General features: G+C 41.9%; 1 protein-coding gene across 2 annotated transcripts; it reads left to right on the top strand.

Annotated features, from left to right (window-relative positions):
* Positions 1-4,145: 4,145 nt before the first annotated feature.
* Positions 4,146-20,553, top strand: DIO2 (iodothyronine deiodinase 2). Of its 2 annotated transcripts, none has more exons than XM_005301809.5 (2): positions 4,146-4,907; positions 14,983-20,553. In XM_005301809.5, the coding sequence occupies exons 1-2, from the start codon at positions 4,686-4,688 to the stop codon at positions 15,565-15,567; spliced, it is 807 nt and encodes a 268-aa protein (XP_005301866.2). In that variant the 5' UTR covers positions 4,146-4,685; the 3' UTR covers positions 15,568-20,553. The 2 variants fall into 2 exon arrangements, with proteins under 2 accessions (XP_005301866.2, XP_023963352.1); XM_024107584.3 differs by having other exon boundaries at positions 14,983-15,555.
* Positions 20,554-23,620: the final 3,067 nt, after the last annotated feature.

Here is a 23,620-nt window from a genome sequence, read left to right as displayed (position 1 = left end):
CAAAGAAAAACTGGAACATACCAAGAGACCAAATTCCTGTACTTGTGTAAAACTTTAGTAAGGAGGTTTTGCACAGGGGCAGGGAAGGCAGAAGGGAGGCTAGGCAAATCCCTCCTCCTGCCAATCTCGCTGCATTGCCTCTCCAGGGAGGATACTTCAAGCTCCCAGGCTGTAGTAGTGGTGGGGACCCACATGGGGAGTTAAGGCCAGAAGATCCTCAGAGTTTGTGGGCACACTGGCCAGCCCCAGCCCCAAAACTTCCCTCTGTATTGCTGCAAACAGAGCACAGTGAAGCAGTGTTGTGTGGCATGCAGGTAGTGTGAAGATCCCCCTGGCATGGGCACTCTGCAGAAACTCTAAGCACACCTCCCACGAGTAAAACCATAGCAGTAGAGATGGGTATCTCTTGCTGTGAGGAGTTCTTGTCATGCTGTGTGGAAAAGATAAACTAATTTTGAATTGGACCTGCTAGGTCCTGAGGAAACCAAGTCAGAGCAATGTACAGCAATCAAGTTTCTTGATGGAATTCAAGGCTCTTCCATATAGGTGACCAGATGGTGATGGGAGTCACTGTGAAAAAAAATCTAGATAGATAGTTCATCCCTGTCTCACAAGTGAAGGCCCTGAAAGCAGTGAAGGGTTCTGGACATGTAAAGCAGACTCCTGTCCTTTTAAGCTGCAGAAAGCCAGTATGGACCTAGAACATCAATGCCTCTGTCAGAGAAAGTGATCTGCCAACTGCCCTGCAGTGAGTAATAATCCAGCTGGTTCTCAAAGAAACATGCATTTGAGGTCAATTATCTCAGCAGCAGTCACTCCATCTCCAACCTCTCGAGCCTGGGCAGAGTTATCAAGAGAGTGGTGGGGAACAAACTTCAGAACTTAATCACTGCTAGTATCCTAGTCTTCTTGCTATTGGGGTTCAAACCAGGATATGGCATAGGGATGGTTTTAATGTGTGATCTTCCTATGGCAATTAACAGAGCACAGACATCTATGCTGATACTGTTTATTCACATATCAGATCCAGTAGGAGTGCAAGGTGCAGCACTATGTTGGCTCTACTCATTTCTCTTAGACAAATCTCTTTGTGGCATGTTTATGTTCCCCCTTACTGTGGTATTTGAGCAGCTCACAAAAATCCTGTGAGGTTGGGAAGTACTGTTCTCCCCATTTTACAGCTAAGGGGAACTGAAGTACAGAGAGTCTAGATGACTTGCCTATGGTCATGTAGGAAGTCTGTGGCAAAGCAGGGGAATTGAAGTCCCAAGTCCTAAGCAACACTTCAATCAGTGGCCACCTTTCCCCTCAGAGAGTCAAATCCAAGAGATTCAAAAAGGCAGTTGATCCGTTTCCCAAAGAGTTCTTGCATGCTGAGGTCTGCAAGGCTCAGTCTTTCCTCCTCTTCTTTTCAACTTGATGGGAGACCTCTAAGGGAGGTAGTGAGATGCCATAGATCCATATTACTAATGTGATGCTGAAGATAACCATTTGCACATCTGTTTCTCAGTAGATACAGGCAGTGCTAACCCCCAGATATTCCAGTGCCTGAGAGAAATAAGGACATGGGTGTATGGCAGATGACTAAGGCTCAAGAAGAGGGAGATACTTTGAGAAGCAGATATGGATATTAACCTAATTATCTACTGAGAGAATTTATCCTCAGACTGTCAAGGTGATGTGCAGTCTCTGAGTTCTGTCAGTCTCATCACTGCTCCTGAGAACACAGATAGCCACAGTGTCAAAAAGTGCCTTCTAGTCAAAAACTCTTCAGAACAGGTGGCCACAGTGATTCACACATTTGTCACCTCCTGATTAGAGTTTTGCAACACACACTACCTGGGGTGAATGTGATGGCTACCTGGACGCTCCAGCTAGTACAAATTCCCTTAGTCCACCTCCTAAGCAAGAAAGATCAACAAAAACATTTCATGTCAGTGTTCGATTGGCTCCCCATTCAACTCCAGCTCCACTTTAGAGGTCCTTAAGGAGCTAGAGTCTAATTGTTTTACAAAAATCCTCTCCATCCATAGACCACTGATGCAATTGCACTCAGTGGGTAGGTGAGGGTATGGCTGAGTGATCACAGGATTCAGGATGTTCTCCGTGCAGATCCCTGGCTATGAATTTCCTTACTGCCAGAGAACAGGAAAAGCCCAAGCCAGACTGACTTTACAGTTGTCTGCAAACCCTTCCCAATAATGATGATTGATGGTTGATCTGGAATTCCCCATCTCCCAAACTCTCTTTTAATATCATTTGGCAGTAGGGTGACCAGACAGCAAGTGTGAAAAATCGGGACAGGGGCTGGGGGGTAATAGGCACCTATATAAGACAAAGCCCCAAATATCGGGACTGTCCCTATAAAATTGGGTCATCTGGTCACCCTATTTGGCAGAATAAAGGAAGGGTATAGACAATGGGGTCCTTCACAGCCAGAAAAATGTAATTTTGGATGGTGTATCTACTGGTGAGATAATGCATGATGGCTGTTTTTAAAAGGCCTGCTATAGAGAGATTAGGTATCCCTGCCCTTGGCCACACAGTGAGTAAGTGTGAGAGCCAGGATTAGCACTCAGGAGACCCTTGTGCCTAGCATTGAGCTCACATCACAAGAACATGCTGACTTGTACATGTTTGGGGATATAGAAATGCTTGTTAATAACTTGTTTTTGCAAGTTGGAGTTATAAAGCTGAATGAGTGACACGGCAAACATTTCTATGGCAACAGAGTGATGTCACCAACAGCATTTTAACTTTACAACTGATTTCATTTGAAGGAAAAACTGAGCTTAGCCCCAGAACATTTCAGCATTTGATATGGAAACACATAAAGTCACTGTAGTGTATGTGTGTGTCTGTTACTTCTGTGAGTCCTGCACCTGTACCTCAGGGCAGAATTTGTGCCAAATATACATATTCTTTTCCCCCAGAGGAGTCTGAAAGTTGTTCCTGGGAGGGTTGCAACACATTGGCGAGATGGTGTGAAGGAAGCTTTCACTGCTGCTGCCTATGTGTCTGATCAGTGGGTAAACAGAGAGGTGAGATGTACAGTTCAACCGGTAGCTTTGATCACTGAGATGTGTGGTGATGGGGAAAGCACCTAAATAAACAGATAAATTAACTCAAAAACAAAAAATGTAAAAGTTAATATAAAATACAGGAAATATTTCCGATGGGAGGTTAGAACCCTGTTAAAAATAGCTCAGAGGTACCCACTGCCCGGTTAAATCGTAAAACAAAAGTTAAAAGAAAATTAACAGTGCAAAGAAAAAAAATCATTTTCTTCACTATGGGGGTCCAAAGTGGGTTTTTGGCTTTCAGGCCACACATGGATCTTCCAAGAGATACTGAGTTCTCTGAGAGATTTTAAACTAAAAATGAGTTATTGACATTGGGCCAAATCTTTAGTTGATGTAAATGTGCCCCCATTTTAAGTCAATGGCTTAAAGTTTTAAATCAGCTATGCTGATTTACACCAGCTGTGGATCTGGCCCATTATCTTTTCAGTCAGGAACTTCAACTTTAACAGAACTCATCCGAAAGTATGTTCTTTTTCTCTCTCTCTCTCTTACACATCAGCAGATGAAGTCAGTCTGGGTGTTTTCTTATGTTTCCTTAAATACCGAGAAGACAACAAAAGATATTTAAAACACCGTGCACATTGTACTCAATGGGAGTGGAAGGGAAATGTACAGAAATATCCCCTTTCTAGGGATGTATCAACTCACACACCTTCCTGGAAAAGACAAAAGGGCAAGGGCGGGGGGAGGGGGAGAAACTCAAGAGAAAACAACAGCAGAAGCCTGTGTTGCTGGATTATCTTCCATGTCGTATGAAAATACTTTTTCCAAAGTTTGAAAGCGTTTCTTAAGAGCAGCCAGCAGCATATTGAGATTTCCCTCCTCTCCTTTCCAACAACAAAGCAAAGTTCCACCCTCCCTCCCGCTCTCTCTCTCTTTTCTCTTCTCTTAAAAAAAAAAGTTTTGAGAATTTCACTTTTCTATTCACAGCAGCCCTGGCCAAAGTAAAGCCCTCTTTTACATTGACGTCAAGATCTTTACCAAGATTAGGGTTTCATTTCTGTATTGCAGCAATTAGCCAGGGAATGTATAAAAGGCTTCAGGGAAGCAAGCTAGGACTCCAGAGGGAAAGCACTTTGCACCACAGACAGATAGCGAGAGAGAGGAGGGAGACAGGGACACACAGAGAGAGGGACAGAAAGTTTGTGTACAAAGACCTTAAAAAAAAGTAGCGTTGCACCTGGTAACACTGGTGACACAGAAATTAGAGGTCTGCTTAGTGCTTAAATAGCTGAGAGACAATGGGACAGGAGAGGAAAGTGAACGATCTCTGCTTAAATTTCATAATTGCAGGGAAGTAGAAGCACAGCTGCCTCTGTCTTTAACGGACTCAAAAGGGCTATTGGATAAGGGAAACATTTTAGTCTCTGAAAAAGAAAAAGCAGCTCAGAGTAGAATGAATTTCATGCTGAGTTCTGGTTTTGACCAGCCTGAGTATATTTAATAATTTCTGCTGCCGTTGAGAGAAAGAGGCGGGAGGTGGAGGGGGCTGATGAGTTTTTTAAAAATGCCTTTCATTTTATTTTATCTTATTTTTTAAATGAGTGCTCAGGGCAAAAAAGGGAGCTGAAGGGAACCCGTTGGAGAGCAGCAGCAGGGAAGATGGGTCTGTTAAGCGTGGATTTGCTGATCGCGCTTCAGATCTTGCCGGTTTTTTTCTCCAATTGCCTCTTTCTTGCACTCTACGACTCTGTGATCCTCCTGAAGCACATGGTGCTGCTCCTGAGTCGCTCTAAGGCGGCGCGTGGCGAGTGGAGAAGAATGCTGACCTCGGAGGGACTACGCTGCGTCTGGAATAGCTTCCTCCTAGATGCCTACAAACAGGTGGGTAGGTGGGAAGGGGATGGAGAGGAGGTGAGAAAAGGCACCCCCGTTCCGGGGGGGTCTGTGCGCTGTGCACAGTGTTTCCACTTTGTGCCCTGCGCTAAACTAGAGTTTGGTTTGGCATTGGGAGAGTGGAAAACAGCTGTTCTTCAGGCGGGTAGGGGATTGGGATTTAAAGACCTTGGGTCTATGCCCTCCTCTGCCACTGACTCTCTGTGCAATTTAGGGCAAGTCATTTAACCTTTTCCTGCCTCCGTTTTTCTAGCTGTACCGGGAGAATAATGGTACTTATCTTTGTAAAGTGCGTTGAGCGTGTTGGATGAAACATATTATATAAGTGCTGAACATAATTAAATATCTTTGTCAACCATTTAACCAGTGCAATATCATCAGAAGTTATACAAAGATTAGGTCTTTAAATAACATCTCAAGGTGATCTGAATGCCCATGACAGCAAAGGATAAAAATAACCCTAGGGCATTATATCATCATTTTTATTCAGCTCATCTGTTCATTTTTGTATTGGGAAGGAAGGCAGTGCGACAGTGTGAGTAGGTTTAAAAAAAGAGAGCCCCTTTTCTCTTATGAATGTGGTGAAAACAGGACATGACAAAGCTTAAAAATAAACTTGTAACCAGCTGAGGGACAGCTGCCTGATCTTCTTCTTAGCTGCATGCACAATGTGCCTCAAGTGGCACGTGACCAGGATTCATCACTGAATTTGGTCCGCTGGTGATTTTGGTTAATAATACTAATAGCAGTTACACAACACATGCTCTTTCCAAGTTCCACACAAACATTAACTAATGAGCCTGGATAAAACCCCTGAAAGTAACTGTATCCCCACTTGATAGATTGGGAAACTGAGGCACAGAGACATTACAGATTTTGCTCCAAATCATCCAGCAAGTAAGGGCTTGTCTATGCAAACGCTTTGTTTGCAGCAAACTGGGACATGAATCTACCCTGCGCTAGCCTACTGAGCACCAAGAGTACATGTGGACCCAGCTATCGCACACTAAAAGTTCCCTAGTGCTCTGTAATCTGCTTCCATTTGAAAGCGGGATAGACAAAAGTGCACTAGGGAAATTTTAGTGTGTGGCAGGAGGGTTCAGGTGGACACTTAGCTTGCATCAGGCTGGTGCAGAGTAAATTCACACCATGACTTGCTGTGAACTAAGTATTAATTTACACATGCTCTACAAAGCAAAACTGGGATTAGAAACCAGAAGTTACTGTCTCACAGCCTTGTGATCCGTTTATTGGAATGTTCTGTTTTATTAAGATTATTTAAAATCAAAAACCCATCTGATGGACTTAGGTTAACTATCTCTTATATCCTGTCTGAATCATAGCTATTTATCTGCTGAAAAGCATTTTTTGTTGTGCTACCTCTCCTCCCACTACAATAGCGTTATATATTTACTCTTAGGTACAGCTGTAGGGAGCTGCTGATGGTGGTGCTTAGTTACTGATTTAGTTTGATATGTAACACCAAGTGCCTGTCCTGAAGCTCTTGGCACAAGTACATACTTTTCAGTATATAAAACAAATACAGATTACATTAGCTATCCCAACCGCAATCAACCCCTTAACTCACCACAATACAAATCAAATATTTGCAAAATATAATAATTCTAATTACTTCTATCGCACTTTAATCTCCAAAACACTTCAGATATTAACTAAATAAATGTCTCAATGCCCTTGTGAAGTAGGCTGCAAAACGTTATTATTCCCATTTTGCTGCGTGGGGAAGTGAGACAGAAAGATGAACATGTGACTTGATCATGGGTACAGAGTTAACCAGTAGCAGAGCTGTGATTAGAACTCATGCATTCCCAGCTCCTAGACTTGGGCTCTGAACACTGTGCCTCGCATTGGGAGAAGGCTCAGACATTCACTAGCTTCCTGAAGGTGAATGGAAATGTTTTAAAAGTCTCCAAAAAACCTTATATACATGAAAACTCTTTAACTTCTGTAGTAAGTTACATCAACATTCAAATGATGCATAATGCACTTTAAAACAAAGCTATTAAATAACTTCCTTCTTTCCATTCCTGTTAAGACCTGAGTTCATGATTCAATGTTTCCTCATCTGCTACTGATGGCATCACTGACACCTGAAGGAGTGGGTAGCTCTTCACTGGTGTTAGCAAAGAAACTCAAATCTTAACTTCAGGGCTTAGAAGGTAATAAAAAGCCTTTTATTTTACCTTTAAACTGCCTAGAACACATCAACCGTATCATGTAGGGTGATATCCTAGCCCCAGTGAAGTCAATGGCAAAATTTATATTGACTTCAACAGGGCCAGTATTTTACGCCCCCATCTCAAAATGAATGAAACCAAGAGCACCCAGTCCCATACAGTAATAACACTACCTAGCTGTTATGTAGTGCTCTTCATCAGTAAATCTCAAAGCACTTTACAAAGGTATCATTTTACAGAGGGAGCAACTTGAGTCAGAGAGAGGTGAAGTGACTTGCTCAAGGTCACCCAGCAGGCCATTGGTAGAGTTGAGACTAGAACTCAGGTCTCCTGTCTCCCAGCCCAGTACTCTAGCCACTAGACACACTACCTCGCCAAACAAATTAGTTTCCGTTGAAATTTTTTTTAAAAGGTCTTGTTTACAGGGGAAAATTGATTAGCATGGCTATTGTGAAATAAACTAATCCATAATAGCTATTCTGGAATAGTTCCATGTGTGGATACTATTCCAGAACAAAAGTAATTTTATTCCAGAATAATTACTCTGACTTGGAAGTGCATTAATTATTGCAGAATAAAGTGACTTTTATTCTAGAATAGCATCTGCATGGGGAGCTATTCTGGAATAGCTATTCAGGTCAATTGCCATGTAGACAAGCACATAATACAGGGGTGGGAAAACTACGGCCTGGGGGCCGCATCCGACTCTTCAGACGTTTTAATCTGGCCCTCAAGCTCCTGCCGGGGAGTAGGGTCTGGGGCTTGCCCTGCTCTGGCACTCCAGCTGGGGGCTTGCCCCGCTCCATGCATGCCGTGGCTCCGTGCAGCTCCCGGAAGCAGCAGCATGTCCCCCCTCCAGCTCCTATGCGTAGGGGCAGGCAGGGGGCTCTGCACGCTGCCCCCACCCCAAGTGCCGCCCCCACAGCTCCCATTGGCTGCAGGGGCAGCGCCTGCAGATGGGGCAGCGCGCTGAACCACCTGGATGCGCCTCTGTGTAGGAACCGGAGAGGGGACATGCTGCTGCTGCTGGTGTTTCCGGGAGCTGCTTCAGGTAAGCGCCACCTGGAGCCTGCACTCTTGACCCTCTCCCATGCCCCAACCCCCTGCCCCTGCCCTGGTCCCCTCCTGCCCTCCGAACCCCTGGGTCCCAGCACGGAGCACCCTCCTGCACCCCAACCCCCAATTTCGTGAGCATTCATGGCCTGCCATACAATTTCCATACCCAGATGTGGCCCTCGGGCCAAGAAGTTTGCCCACCCCTGACATAGTACGTTACACCCAGATTTGTGCTTGTTATTCCTATCTTTCTGACAGGACTTGCTTCTAGTTCTGGAAGATCCCAAATATTGGACCTTAAAACTATGATTTTTTTATGTACAAGAAAACTATTTTAGGTCATTTTAAAAGTGTTTTAAATATTTTAGTTAACATTTTAATCTCCTTTTCTGGACTCATGGACTCATGGACAGCTGAATTCATCATGAATCTAAGGCACATGCTCTTACCATCAGAAGAGTTAAATATAGTTCCAATAATATTTCAGTTTCAGTTTTCAATCCTTCTATAACAGGCTTTCTGCATTTCTGTAAGATATGAGGCATATAGAGAATACTTGATGTGGTGTGAAATAAATGCTTTATTGTCACTCATATGGATGACCTATATAATTCATTCAGAAGCAATGTAAATATCCCCCAAACTCTCTCTTTCTCTCTGTATAGTCATCCAAAGAGATATACATGTTTTCCTAGTAATCATTTCACTCGCCACTTCCGTGGGGGAACACAGCTGTTTGTAAACAGCACACAGCAATACTACAGAACAGTTAAGAGTAGAAAGCAGTGTCCAAATAATAAAAAGCACCCTAGGCTTTCTCTGAGATGAAGCTACTTTGCCTAGTCTGCTAGCTCTGTTAACTCCCATTATAATAGTTAACCTTGTTCTAAAGAACCTCTCTTTGCAACACATCTTGTATGTGCAGTCCATAATTAGGGGTGGTGCAGAGCCATGTTTGACTCACAAGGCCACTACACCCCATGGCTCTCTTTCCTCATGGGAGGAGAAGGAGGAGGGTGTTATATAAATCATCAAGAGGGAACAGTGTAGGCATTATCAACAATTAATCTGGCAGATGTTCAAATCAGAAACCAGAACTCAGGAAGTTGTAAGAAATATACTAATCACAGATAAAATGTACATGAGAAAATAAACAAACATCAGAGAATTACTCAGTTGTTCCTATTCTGCTGGGGGGAGAGGGTGGAGGGAGGAGGAAAATAGCTTATGTAAAATGTTCCAGTGTAAGAGAATGCTGTACATTTGCTAAACAAGTAAATCAAAGTATCTATTGTTTGCCCACTGAGGATGTTAAAGTCTTTTGTTTTTGCTACTAGATCCTCCCAGGTGATAATGTCCTAACCAAAAGGCTGCATCAAGTTTCTGCTGCTGCATGCAATAGTAGTTTATAACAAGAGGACAATGGAAAAATTCCATTGCAAAGTTAGGAATGGATATCCCATTGGAAAGCTATGAAGCTCTCTGTCCAGTGATTTATAGCTTTCATTTCTAGTCCTCAAAGGATAGCAGGAAGTAGGATCTTAAACCTGTCACTTGTCCAAGATTGAATATTGCCCATTCTGCACCTCAATGCCAGTGTAATTTTGAGGGATAATTCTATATTTGGATTGTGTTTTAAATGGAATTTTGTTGAAGCAGCAATATTATTTTGAATGTCAAAAGACATTCTCTCTCTCTCTCTCCAATACTACAGAGATCAGAATGATACTGTATAAATAGTTTGATTGATGGATTCATAGCTAAGTTTATGTGTGCGTGTGCGTGCAGATCCTTCCAGTCTCTAAGGGTATGTCTACACCCAGCCGCTAGTTCGGCGGCTGGCAATCGAAGTTCTGGGTTCGACTTATCGCGTCTTGTCTGGACGCGATAAGTCGAACCCGGAAGTGCTCGCCGTCGACTGCGGTACTCCAGCTAGACGAGAGGACTACCGCGGAGTCGATGGGGGAGCCTGCCTGCCGCGTGTGGACCGAGGTAAGATCGAACTAAGGTACTTCGAACTTCAGCTACGTTATTCACGTAGCTGAAGTTGTGTACCTTAGTTCGATTTGGGGGGTGAGTGTAGACCAAGCCTAAAAAGGGTTGAACCAAAAGCAAACTCTCACATGAAGACTCCAGAATTTAGAGAAAGTTTGGATCTGGATCCAATCTTCAGGGGATGGGCCCATCTCTGGATTTAATAGTAGATTAAACCAGTGTTATGAGCTCTGATGGAGGCTCAGTTAAATCACCAGACATACCATCAAACACATGGCCCTCTTCCCATATAATAGCTGTACTCATTCCTAGAAGCACCAGCATGCAACTCAACATCTGGAAGGGCATCACAGCTTCTGACAACACGGATTGCTCAAGGGTGTTCTGCAACATTGCAGAGCAATATTTCCAAAGGTAGTATAAAGAGCAAGTGCCTCATTTCCTATTGATCAGCTTTTCAGCATACCACTCGGTTACAATGCTACTTTGGGAGGCTTTTCAGACAGTAGAGCAAAGACCTCTTAGCTCGAACCCTTATGCACTCATCACCTTTGTTAATTTTGACCTGGAGGGCAAGGAAGTGTCTTTCTTTGAATTTCATGGCAATAAGAGAAACTTATGAAATAAGCCCTCTGCTAAAAATGAATTGTCAAATAGTTTTAGGTCCAAAATGTAAGCATTGTCTAGTGTTTAAAAATATTTGTCCTCCCAAACCTGTATTAATAGCACTGATTTTACAAAATGTAACATTAGCAAAATTATTTTCATTGAAATTTTCAAGTACAAATGATAATAAAATAAACTTAAAACTAATAATAATAATAATAATAACTAAACCTTCCCCTCAGTATTGGGAACCCAAACTCTACAGGGCTTGGGCTTGAACTCCTGAACCAGGAAGTAGGGCTGCCAACTCTTCCCCCAATGCCCCTGGCAATATTGTTAACAAATAATATTAATAATAAAGACCTCAGTCACATCTTGTAGGTATAGCCCATAATTAGGGGTGGTATAGAGCCATGTTTGACTCACAAGGCCACTACACCCCATGGTCCTGCCTCCCCATGGTTTACTCCCACCCTTCTTTGGAGCATTGTGTGCCCCTAGGGGAATATAGAGGGAGTAGAAATGGAATTCTGCCAGGTCCTTATGTGGGAAGCAAGGACTCCTTATGCAACCCCCACCCCCCGCAGTGCATTCTCATATATGGGCCAGGCAGAGTTTGTCCCTAAGTGAGTAAGGAGGGCAGGGTTTGGCCAATGATTTTTATTAGGACTGTGTCATTTTAATTCTTCTTCTCCCCTAGCCTCACAGACCTGAAACTAAATAAAGAGCAAGAGCACCAATGAAATCCAGTGTCCCCTGTTCTCCCCATGTTGTACACACTGTTTTAAAAGCAAATGCCCTCTTCCCTGTGGTGAATGAACAGTACACATTAATGTATACTCTTCCAGGCAGGGACCTTAGGTGATTTATATGCACTGAGGGGTTCCTACACAACTTTGGGTCTTGTAAAAAAGCAAATACTACTAATGCTTTGAATAACCCTGCTGCCAGAGCCTGACTAACATCTGGATGAGGCTCTGAGAAATGACAGGCTCTTCTGGGGCTGCATTTTACTGAATAGAATCAAAGCAAAGAGAAGAACTTGAAAGGGAGTTAAGAGCTCAGGGGGTTCTGTCCATAGCCAGTAGCTGGGCTCCAATCCCTACCACGCCATGGCCATGTTTAAATGGCTAATACCAGAGCCTGCTAATTATCTGGCAACACGTATTTTCTTTAGGGAGTTGATGTAGCTTGATGAGCCTGCCCAGTGGTTCAAAACTCCCTGATGTGGGGCCTGAAAGCAGTTTTTCAATGCACAGGATCCCAAGAGGGATATGTTAGATCTGATAAAAAGCAAAGCAAAAAGAAAGCAAATCAGGAGATGATGTTTTGTCCACGGGGCTTTTCCCAGGCCATGTGGAAAATGTTCAACAAAGTTAGTAGTATGTTCTGTTTCCAGCTTGTGGTTTATGAATAGGTCTTTCTTTTCCTCCCCTTCCCCTTCATTTTGCAGTTGACATGCTAAAGCAGCATTAGCGTTTCTCCCCCTTTCCATTGTGCACAACGCTCCAGAACAAGATGCCCAGTATCAGAGCCGTCAAATGAATGCAGGATTGGCCTTAAGCACAAACAGTGCAAGTTATTGCTTTGAGGTGGGGAGGTCCCTTTGCTTGTGGAGATGGTGAGACAGGGGGGGCCTCACAGTTCATGGGCTAGCTTGCTGTCCTCTGAAAGCAGGATCATCCACCGCAGCTTGGGATCCATAAGGCCAGCATTGAGTGACTAAACAGTCAGCACAGAAGTGCGTGATTATATAAATGCTGGAGCCAGAGTTATTGCATGTGAGAGAAGTTCTGCTGGTTTGTTTCTTAGAACATATCTTTTGCCAGCTTTTGTGTAAGATTTCAAAAGCAGTTGGGCTGACTATTATGTGGCTTTTTTGGTAGGCATTTTCATTGCGTCAATTTTTTTCCAATAGCTATTTTTTTCCTTTCTGTAATAAATAATGACAACAAAGAGAACAGAAAAGCCCCACAATGCAGATGATCAGTGAGGATGATATTGTCATCCCGTGTCAATCCCGTTCCTGAGTCTGGTGAAATGAAGAGGCCCTTTGGGAACGTCAGAACTTCATCAAGACCAATTAGCGGAGATGTTGCTGCTTGTGTTTAAGCATTAATGACTGGGCAGGGTTGGGTTTTTGGAGTGGCTAACATTGGCATGGAACGAGGCAACGACCTAATTACTCCTCTGCAGGAGCAGAAAATGCCTTGTGAATGCTTGCTTGGCAAGGATGTCTCATTAAAGACAAAGCGGCAAACACAACTCTCCTCGAAGCAAAAATTAACATGATAGGTACCCCATGGCTGTGAGACTTTCTTGTGTCTGTGGGAAATAAAATGAGGTTAGCCACACCGGGGGATATCTTGGGTGCATTTTAGTCTACAGGATGTCATGGAACTAGTTTTTATTTTGTCTCCAAACCTCATCTTTTTGGTTTGCAAGGACTACTCTGCCTATGGGAGGCACAGAGAACACCCTTGCATTGTTGGAGCACAGTCACACATGCTAACACCCTTGGCACCATTGTGAAGTAATACTTGAAGGGCACTATTATACTAATGTCCAATTGAAACAATTTTGATTTTTCCCTCCAGGGTTTAGGAATCTAAACAGCGAAAGTGGCATTTGGTAGAGCCTAATGCAGAGTTGGGAAAGAGGAATTTACTCAGTGAATATAACCTCTTTTTCTGCCCACATAATATTCATAAGCAGATTGTGGTTTTCCTCAAATTTATTGATGAGTATAAAGCTGGTCAAAAAAATTTCATTCATAATATTTTTCCAAAGTAAAACTGGAAAAACTTGGGCAAAATGAGGCCTATCTACCTCACAGGCATGTTGGGAACTTCTTTAATTAGCTATATGTTCCCGAAGCATTAAATACAACAGTAAAAATTCCCATAAAATCTGTTGGCTTGAAGAGAGAGTCAGGGGAAAGGAAGAACAGGTTCAGTGTCAATTACCCTTTGAAAAAGTGGAACTGAACCATAAAGGATCATATATTCACCAGGGAAAGTTAGGTTTCAGGTGAAGAGATGGAAGTCCCTGTACCTACAATGTGCTCATTGCTGGATTTTAGCTATAATGGAGATTTTTTTCCCCATCAGCTGAGCATCCTGCTCTCAACTCTGGTTCTTACTGGTTCTGGCTTTTCAGGAGGCAACGCTTGGTAATGAAATCTGAGATGACTTCTGTGGGCCAAATTCAGAAGTCCTTACTGAGTTCTTACTCAATTGAAACTCCTGCTAGCTTCAGTAGGAGTGTATTGCATAATGAAAGGTTTCAGAGTAGCAGCCGTGTTAGTCTGTATCCGCAAAAAGAAGAACAGGAGGACTTGTGGCACCTTAGAGACTAACAAATTTATTAGAGCATAAGCTTTCGTGGACTACAGCCCACTTCTTCGGATGCATATAGGATGCTATATGCATCCGAAGAAGTGGGCTGTAGTCCACGAAAGCTTATGCTCTAATAAATTTGTTAGTCTCTAAGGTGCCACAAGTCCTCCTGTTCTTCTTTTTTTAGTAGGAGTGTAGTTACTGAATACAGTCTGGATTAGAACCTCAGGATTTGGCTCTCTATGAATTCAATCAAAACAGTATTTTTCTGAACATCATGAGATAGGCAGGAGATGAGAAGAGAGAGAAATTAGCAGGGAAATAAAAAAACAATTACATTATTGTTATAGAGCTTGATGCTAAGGAGAGATGTGCAGGAGTTGCAGTGACTGGACTTATTAATTGTCTTTTATAGTAGTACTTTGTAATTCCATATCATCTTTCAGAGCACCTTGTAGACTTTAGTCAATCTTCACAATACCCTTGTGTGATGCATACATATTATCTCCATTGTATAGATGGGGAAATTGAGGCACTGATGGGTGCAAGGACTTTCCCACAATCGCACAGTGAGTCAGAGTCAGATCTAGGGATAAGGCCATGAACACCTAACTACCAATCACCTGCTTCAGACACTAGCCACACTCTTCTCTCCTCCTGCTGCTGCAGGAGAAACACAGCAATGGGAGAAGACACTGGTCTTATATAGATCATTTGTTTAAAACCAGGATCCCTGCAGCATTTTCTGTGTAGGGAGCACACTGTGTTGTTTGAACAGCTGACTGTGTTTGTTTAGTGAGAGTGAACACGAAGGACACTGTGGAAGCAAGTCACAATAACTCATCATGTCTTTATTTGTTTTGACATCAGGTGAAATTGGGAGGAGAAGCCCCAAACTCCAATGTGATCCACATAGCTAATGGCAGCAGCAGCAGCAGTAGCAGAAGGAAAAGTGTTGGCGGGAAATATGGAACCAAGTGCCACCTCCTTGACTTTGCCAATTCAGAGCGCCCGCTGGTGGTTAACTTTGGTTCAGCCACCTGACCCCCATTCACGAGCCAGCTGTCGGCCTTTGGCAAGCTGGTGGAGGAGTTCTCAGGTGTGGCCGATTTCCTGTTGGTCTACATCGATGAGGCTCACCCATCGGATGGCTGGGCTGCCCCTGGGATCTCCCCCTCCTCATTTGAGGTGAGGAAGCACAGGAACCAGGAAGACCGATGTGCTGCTGCTAACCAGCTCCTGGAGCGGTTTTCCTTGCCACCCCAGTGCCAAGTGGTAGCTGACTGCATGGACAATAATGCCAATGTGGCCTATGGGGTCTCCTTTGAACGAGTGTGCATCGTGCAGAGACAGAAAATTGCCTACCTGGGGGGCAAGGGCCCCTTTTTCTACAACCTCCAGGAAGTCCGGCTTTGGCTGGAGCAAAACTTCAGCAAGAGATGAAATCCAGTCTAAGTTGAACAAAGTGTGTCAAGAGCCTTGTCCCTTTAAAGTGATATAAAAGGGAAAAAAAACACACTGTTTTACAATAGGTCTTTTGGGGCCTGTTGCAGGAGAACAGGTTCAATAATAAGGTCAAATGAATGCAAGCCAGGAAAAAAAACAAAAAAAAACCCCAGCACATAAAAAGAGAATTGTGTGAGACAATCCTACTCCTGTCTTCTTAACAGGGCAGAAAAGGCCACTGTGAAAAGTGCTGCTGCTGCGCATGAAAGGTGGTGGGATGAGATTTCTCACCCATCCTTTTAACAACATGTTGACTTTAGGTTCAGAAGAAAGCATTGCTTCCTGGAAGGCGATTCTGCGGAGAGGCAACCTCATGTATTTGATCAGGGACATCTCACTTTTCCATTGAGGCCTGTGTAGGCAACTTGCCAGCAACCTGGGACCTTCAATTAATTTGCATAAAATGGAGTGGATTATGACTGCCTTCCTGTTTTGATAGAGATGTATGACCCAGCAGAGACTACAAGATCCACCATGCAGTGCAAACTGGCTGCTCAGTTCAAGATGAAACATTGTATGTGGATTTTGGTACTCTCTACAGGCAGCCTCTCTGCATTGTGTGTGTGTACAGTACGCACACATACACACACACACAAACACACACACACACTCTTAGGCTTCTGTATGTTAACAATTAAATTGGCAGCAGGCCACACCATAGAACTCCATAGGCTGCATTTGGCTCTCAGGCTACACCTTGGTCACCACTGTGAGACAGAGAAGGAGAGAGAGAGAGAGTGAAGAAAAGCAGTGATGGGCGGGCGGGAGAGGGAGAAGGATACAGATGAAAGAGTCTGCAAGATCCTAAGATCAAAGGAGTGAGGGAGAAAGAAACAGAGATTGTATAATAAAACTATAACTTTTCACTTTGAAAATTCAGAAAGTGGGATTATTTGTCACCAACACACACAGATATACACACACAGCGAAGAGTTCAGCTGATGCCAGCCTTCAATATGTGGGACTGAAAAGATGTATTCATTGCTGCTTTTTACTTTTTCTTTCTTAAAGAGAAACAGCAGAGAGAGAGAGAGAGAGAGAGAGAGAGAATTAGGGGTAATTTTGTGTTTAGTTTTGTAAAAGTAATTTATTTCTTTTGACCTACCAGGCATATTTTTGAGCGGGGGCGGGACTTACACACCACTTTACCTCATTGGAATTGAAACCTGTCCAGTTGATTACCCTGTTAAAGTGGTCATGTTGATTTTTGCTATCCTAGATGCCTGCAATTAGTTTACAGCCATATTAGTTCATTGGAAAGTTAAACAGTCTTTAGCCTCAGCAACTGCAATTCTGTTGGGCAGGATAGCATTTGGTTCATGTTTCATTCTTCTTCTCAGAAGCCTTTGGGGAAAAAAAACCCATCACACTGGCCTCACAGTCACCACTTTATTTCTCTGAAGAGGTTAAGGATGAACTGAGTGAATTATCAAGAACAATTGTAACAAATGGCTGGGTTTCTCAAAAATGGCTGAGGGGAATATTCTGAAGTATATTTAAAGAGACACTGTCAACTTGGTCTAGGCCTTAAGTATGTTTAGGTTTTGTAAAAAATTAAAGGATTTTACAAAACCTAACACAAATGGACATGCTTCCATTGTGCTAGTGCATGAGAACTGGGAAGTGAAACTGACTAATTACAAGAGTGAACCTGACCAGCGTAGTTTCACAGTCCAAGCTGAGAGAAATGCAAAACAAGCAAACAGCATAAAGTGGGGGAAAATAAAGGAAAGTGTTAAATCTCTTACCCTGCTAATCACCTGAGATGTTAGTACAAATACAGGGAAGAACTGAAAAAAAAAAAAGAAATATTTCTATTTTACAGTGTCCCTTTAATCACACTTGGCATATTTCCTTTTGTTTTGGTGTGAGTCAATTCAGCTAATGCACATGGCATTTTAAAAAAATATATGGCTCTTTTAAGAACAGATATGACATTTTGACAGCAATGTGAGTGTGATTTTTTATGCATCCAGGTTAATGCCTCCCCCCGGATGCATAAACAAACCCTGGTAAAGCATCCCAGAGAATCTGGTGGGGAATGGAGTTCAGAGAGCCAAGTTCAGCTGGGTGGACGGAAGAGCGTGGTACTCCTGTATTTCAGGTTTTCATACTTGCGCTAAGTAATTTGTGATGAGGGGTAAAAAAGGGAAGATGACATACACTGTTGTCTTCTTTAGGGTGGGCCAAGGGTATATAGTAAGAGGTAAGAAGAAAAAATTGAACAATGGAAAATTTAGGCTGAATATCCATCTACTCCAATGTCTGCCTTCTGGTATATAAACCTGACTTCTCAGACCATTCAGTGAAGTGATAATGACCTAGCAATTACTATGGTAGATTGTTACACATTTTTATGACTGTGTGGGAGAGCTACCTTAAACCTATGAACACAGAAACAGGAATTGCCTACTGGATCAGATCACTAGTTCATCTAGTGCAGTATCCTGTCTCGGAGAGTGTCAGATGCTTTAGAAGAAGGTGCAAGAATCCCTATACTGGACCATTCAGAAGTAAACTGTCCACAGGAGTTACTTGTTCTGAACCACAGACAGTTAATGCTTGGCTTGTGCCCTTATAAGATTTATCCTTTCTAGTGTGACTACAGATGTCTTCATTATCCATATAAATGCCTGGTCCTTTTTTGGAATTCTGTGAAGAACTTGAGCTCAGTTCTGTCTCGTGGCAGTGAATCTGATGATCAAAACACATCCTGTGTTTAAAAAAAATTCCTTTTATCAAATTTGTTGCCTTTCAATTTAATTGAATTTCTCCTTGGTCTTGTATTATAAGACAGAGTAAATAGGGGCACCCAATTCTCCTTCTGTGTGTCATTCATTATTTTGTATACTTTTGATGCAAGTCTTATTTGTGTCCTTTCTAAACAAAACAATCCTAATCTTTCAATCCCTCATATGGGTCCATATCTCTTATCATTTCCTCCCATTTCTGGACTCCTTCTCTTTTTGCTTAACTACCTTTTTCAGGTAGGGTGACCAGAGCTGAAAACAGTATTCCAGATGAAAACATTCAGTGGGTGTACATAATAATGTAATATTTTCAATGTTATTTTCTATTCCATTCTTCAGACATCCTAAACTTTATCATTCCATAACTGCTTCAGGCTATAACCCGATGTGCTTTGTAAAGCTTAAACCTACCTTTCTTTCTTTCTTTCTTTCTTTCTTTCTTTCTTTCTTTCTTTCTTTCTTTCTTTCTTTCTTTCTTTCTTTCTTCAATCTGGGACTTTTAGCATTGTCTAAGTTGTCTGTTTGCGAAATGCCAACCCAAGTGTCTAATATGACTGTTGAAACATATCTTAAGATCACAAGAAGGAGTCCGAATTAGTAACTCTAATACTCCTTTGCATAGCTAAAGTCACAGTAATTTTGCATAGCTTTTTTCTCCTTTTTGGATTTCTACTATTTTGTCCCTCTCTTATGTGTGGGTGTCTTGTTATTCATAGATGGGTTTTCATTGCACAGCAAGGGAATTATAAAACTGGCTTCTGTAAATAGACAATCCTCAAGGATCAGAACTTTCTTTCTTGGCAACATAAATTCCTGACCCTGGCCAAAATGCAAAGATGCTGGCAACCTCTGTGGTTATCATGACAGGGATACATCTTGTAAATTCTTTTGATCCCTCCAGAAAACATATGGCCAAAAAGCAGAGGGGAATATTTTCAATAGAAAAGAAATGAGCTTAGAGAAAAAGATGTTTTGTCTTTTATAAGTGATTAATAGAAACATTAAATACAATTCCTTTAATTTTTTGATGGTGTAAAAGGATACAACTTTTAGAAAAGGTTTACAAAATAATGAAATAATGTCACCATTTTGCTACTAACATGGCATAATTGGCCAGGTGCATTGTGAGGTTGGGTTTCCCTTTCTCTGTACCTTTACACAAGGCATCTGCTGGACCAGAATAACTATTGTTTATTCCAGTATGGCAAATCTTACATTCTGAAGTTGAATAGAATTCACAGAAGAGGCTAATGCCTGAAAATATTCCAGAAAGTCACTGCACAGAATAGGGAATGCAGTCCTGTCCCTTGGCAGTAGCTGGAGATCGGTAACTGTTTTTTAAAATATCCTAGCATGCCTGCAAAGTCACTTTGGACCTGATTCTCCACAGACGTTTGCCTTATATCATTATTTAGCCCTGTGCAAAATAAGTGTAAGTGACACCACCAGAATGATAGCTTTTTGCTCATCTTTTGCACTTGTGTAAATGATGACACAAGGTGAAAGGCAGTGGAGAATCAGGCCCGGCACATTTAAAAATGAAAAAATGCATGGCAAAATGTATGTCACTGAACAGCTGCGCTAAGGACTTCAAAAACCTAAAGGCGATTATTCTTCTGAAGGTTGTCTAGATGGAGAAATCCATGAAGCTTCTTAAAAATGTCTCAGTGGTGTGTGTGAGACCTTTATATGTTGTTGGGTGTAGGATTAAGATTTTTAACATACATTCAGTACTATAACCAAAGCGATAAAAGAGGTATCAGGTAGGGAATAATGGCCAGTTTTGTTCGACTCTACACCATATCAATGCATGACCCATATGCAGCAAACTAGAGGCCTGAATTCTGGGCTGTACAGATGGGGGATGAGGGCAAGGCAGGGGTGCTAGTGTGCTCATGAAGACCGCTAACAAAAGAGTAACTAACTCCGTTGGCGTTCAGATGCCATCACACTGGCATTTCTTTCTGCGTTTTGTTATCTCTGTTTGGAGGGTCTGCTTGATGTCCATTCATTTGAGTACTGTGGGTAGAGATGTGTTTGTGTGTGCATCATTGTTTAGATGTCAGAAATATACTTCATAGGAGAACCAGCACAAATGTGTTATAATATTGGTGCTCTGTGGAATGTGTGCTTTTTAGACTTGTTCTTTTTTCTTGTATTTTAATAAAATCTAAAGGCAAAAATATTCTGTCTTCTTTGGTCTTTTTTTTATTTTTAAATATGGCGTGCTACAGGTCAGTGAAAGTATGAAGGATTGGTTTTTCGATAGAACGGACTGTCCTGCAATGGTTAGAACTCGGCTTATATGGGCAAAACATAAATGTCAAAACATAAATGTCAGGATCTGTGTTTTTCTTTCTTTAATCTCTGACTAGAGCTCTTTCTGAGAAAGATAAGATAGAGCAATCTGAAAACATCTAGGATGATGTTTAATATGCACAGTACAAGCAACATTTTCAAAAATATGAGCTTGAGGCAAGCACACAAAACACTACATTGCATGTGAAAATTTTCATGTATTTGCATTTGTGTGTGCAGTGTAATACACATTCAGCACGTATACATGCAGCTATATTTTCAAAGGATGGCATTAAAGAGCAAAAATCTACTGCACACCAAAATGAGTGAGCAAAACTCAGCGCTTGATTGAGAAGCTATCCGATGAATGGAATGGCTTGAGATGAGAATGCTCAGCACCTTACAGGATCGGGACCAACATTACTTGCGGATATATTTAATTTTTAACTTTTTCGAACTATATATTAACATGTTACAGCAAGTTTTGAAAATCTCACTCACTGTACCCAAAACCAAATGTGAAAATACACCTAGAATGAAAAAGGAGAAAACAAGTTACTGAAAAAGAAAAGTAGTAACAATGTAAATCGTACCTAACTGCACTGTCCAGAGGACATCCACTCTACTATGCTGACCAGGACTTTGGAACAACCAAAGAAGAAACTATTCCTAGAAAATCCACCCCAGGTTTTTTTAAATGATCCTGTAAGCATTAGGACAGGACTTGGCATGCTTATTCACAGAGCTCCCACTGTGGGCATGATTGAGAAAGCCCATAGTTTAACTACCTCATTATCAAGTCTCAGCGCTTTGATTTAAGATGCTTCCCTTCGACCCTGGAACATAAGAGTAATAAATACAATAATAGTGGAAATATCTCTGATTCTTCTCACACCAGTGTAAGGCAGGTGTAACTCTGCAGAAGTAAATGGCCTTTTACTGGTGTAAAACCAATACAAGTCAGAGGAGAAACAGGCTCCTTGTATATATCCACCAACATATACTTTTATTTATTTTTAAACAACTTATTCTTGCACGTATTTGTAGGGATATTTTCAACAATAGTTTTGTTTTCTGGGAGGGACATTATCCACTATGGACAAGAGAAAAGAGTTCTACACCACACAATTAGAGTAAAACCTCTTTAATAACTGGAATATTTCCAGAGCAGTATCTCGGGGGATTGACCAGTGCTCAAGAACAATTATTTTTTTTTGACAAAGACTAGAAAAATTCTTCTAGCATAATAAATCTTCCCCAAGTATAAACATCAAACAAAGGACCTAATTGCTGGCTAAAGACTTTGATCACAGACAAGTGATCAATTTTAGCTAAAGTCAGTATCTCCTCCATGGTTCAATGCATTAATTGACTCACTACATTTTGCCTGTCTGTTGCTAATTCACCAGTCACATTAATGACCCAATGGCTTACATATGTTTTAATGTGCAGCAAGACATTCTGAGAACACCTAGTGTTTGAGACCCCTGTTCAAGTCCCCGACTCCTTAAAGGTGCTTATCACATCATTTAATTTGAAAAACACAATCCATTTTAGGTTATAAGCATAATCCATATGATGATTTCAGCTTAGTCTCCAAGCTGGTGGTGTATTTACCCCTGGTCTATGGCTAGGGGAAAACAAAGAAAGAAAAGGTAATATGCATAAATCATTCTATGTGTCCTTTATTTGATTCTCTTGTTCATTTTTCAGTAGGCCCCACTGGAAATTGTTTGATAACTTGAGCACTGGGTTCATTCTCACATATACTGTGATGTGTGATTGTCTACTGAGGTAAGCTCCAATGTCCGATACAGCCCACCATGGCGTAGGTGTGTTTCTAATTTCCTGTAGTCTGCAGGGGGAAGAGGAGATGCATTTTTAGTCTCATCCCAGGGCACCAGAGTTAATCTGTCCCTGCCCTAGCAGCTGTTTGTCAAAACCAGTCTAATTTAGCACAGAATAGAGGGTGTTGTCTGGGAGGAATCCAGCACTGAAATGCAGATGCACTGTGGGTCAGAAGTGGTCAGATGTCTTATGAGACAAATCTTTCTGAGGTTCATTCAGAGATTCACTGGAGATGCAGACCAGAAATCAGTAGAATATGTTTGTAAATGAAAAGCACTTGCTTCCTGAGAAAAGATTCCCGTGGCTGATTATATGAGGTAAATGACAGCAGATTTGCATCAGCTGAAGCTTCCCTAGTGTTGTTAAGGAAAGTCCCAGGTAGAATGAATTGCAATACCACAAAATGTGGAGGTCACGAAGGCCTGGATGGTGGGGGCAAAATTCACAACAGAAAAACAATTCACACTTGTTAAGTGGAAAAGAGTGTATTAGCCATTGATAATGTCTGAGAATTTAGGAGTAACTGGGGATCCAGAAGTATCTCCATATGAGAAACCTCTCTGACAAAGGTTGAGCACATTACCTCAATCATAGGGGCACATCAACAATACTCAGCCACACTCTTCAGATGTTTCTCCTCATTACCAGCAGCACCTCTTTTTCTGGGTATAAGGTCCACCAGTAGCACTGAACAATATAGTAGTATCATTATATGATGCAAAGAGCTGCAGATAGCATCAGCTGAAGTTTCCTTAGTGTCAGACCTACTATATCATCCCATAGTACTGGAGAACTGTCCAGCTACAGAATCAGAATCATAGAAATGATAGGGATCTCACAAGTTCATTTAGTCCATCCCACGTGCTGAGGCAGTATTCGGTACCCCAGACCATCCCTGATCTATGTTTGTATAAACTGGTCTCAAGCGAGCATAGCCTGTTAAGCAGATTCATTTATTTTATGTGAATTTGGAGTTGGGAAAGGTGCTGATTGACAGCCTTAGAGACTGAATTGCTTTGTTTATCCATGTGGAAGATATATCTCAGGCAGAGGAAGTACAAACTTCCTACTCACTGTCTCAGCAATAAGCATTAATCCTGATCTGA

The sequence above is a fragment of the Chrysemys picta genome, chromosome 4, assembly GCF_011386835.1.
Source record: "Chrysemys picta bellii isolate R12L10 chromosome 4, ASM1138683v2, whole genome shotgun sequence".
Taxonomy (NCBI): Eukaryota; Metazoa; Chordata; order Testudines; family Emydidae; genus Chrysemys; species Chrysemys picta.
Note: the sequence above shows the minus strand (reverse complement) of the source record. Positions and strands in the feature narration are given on the sequence as shown.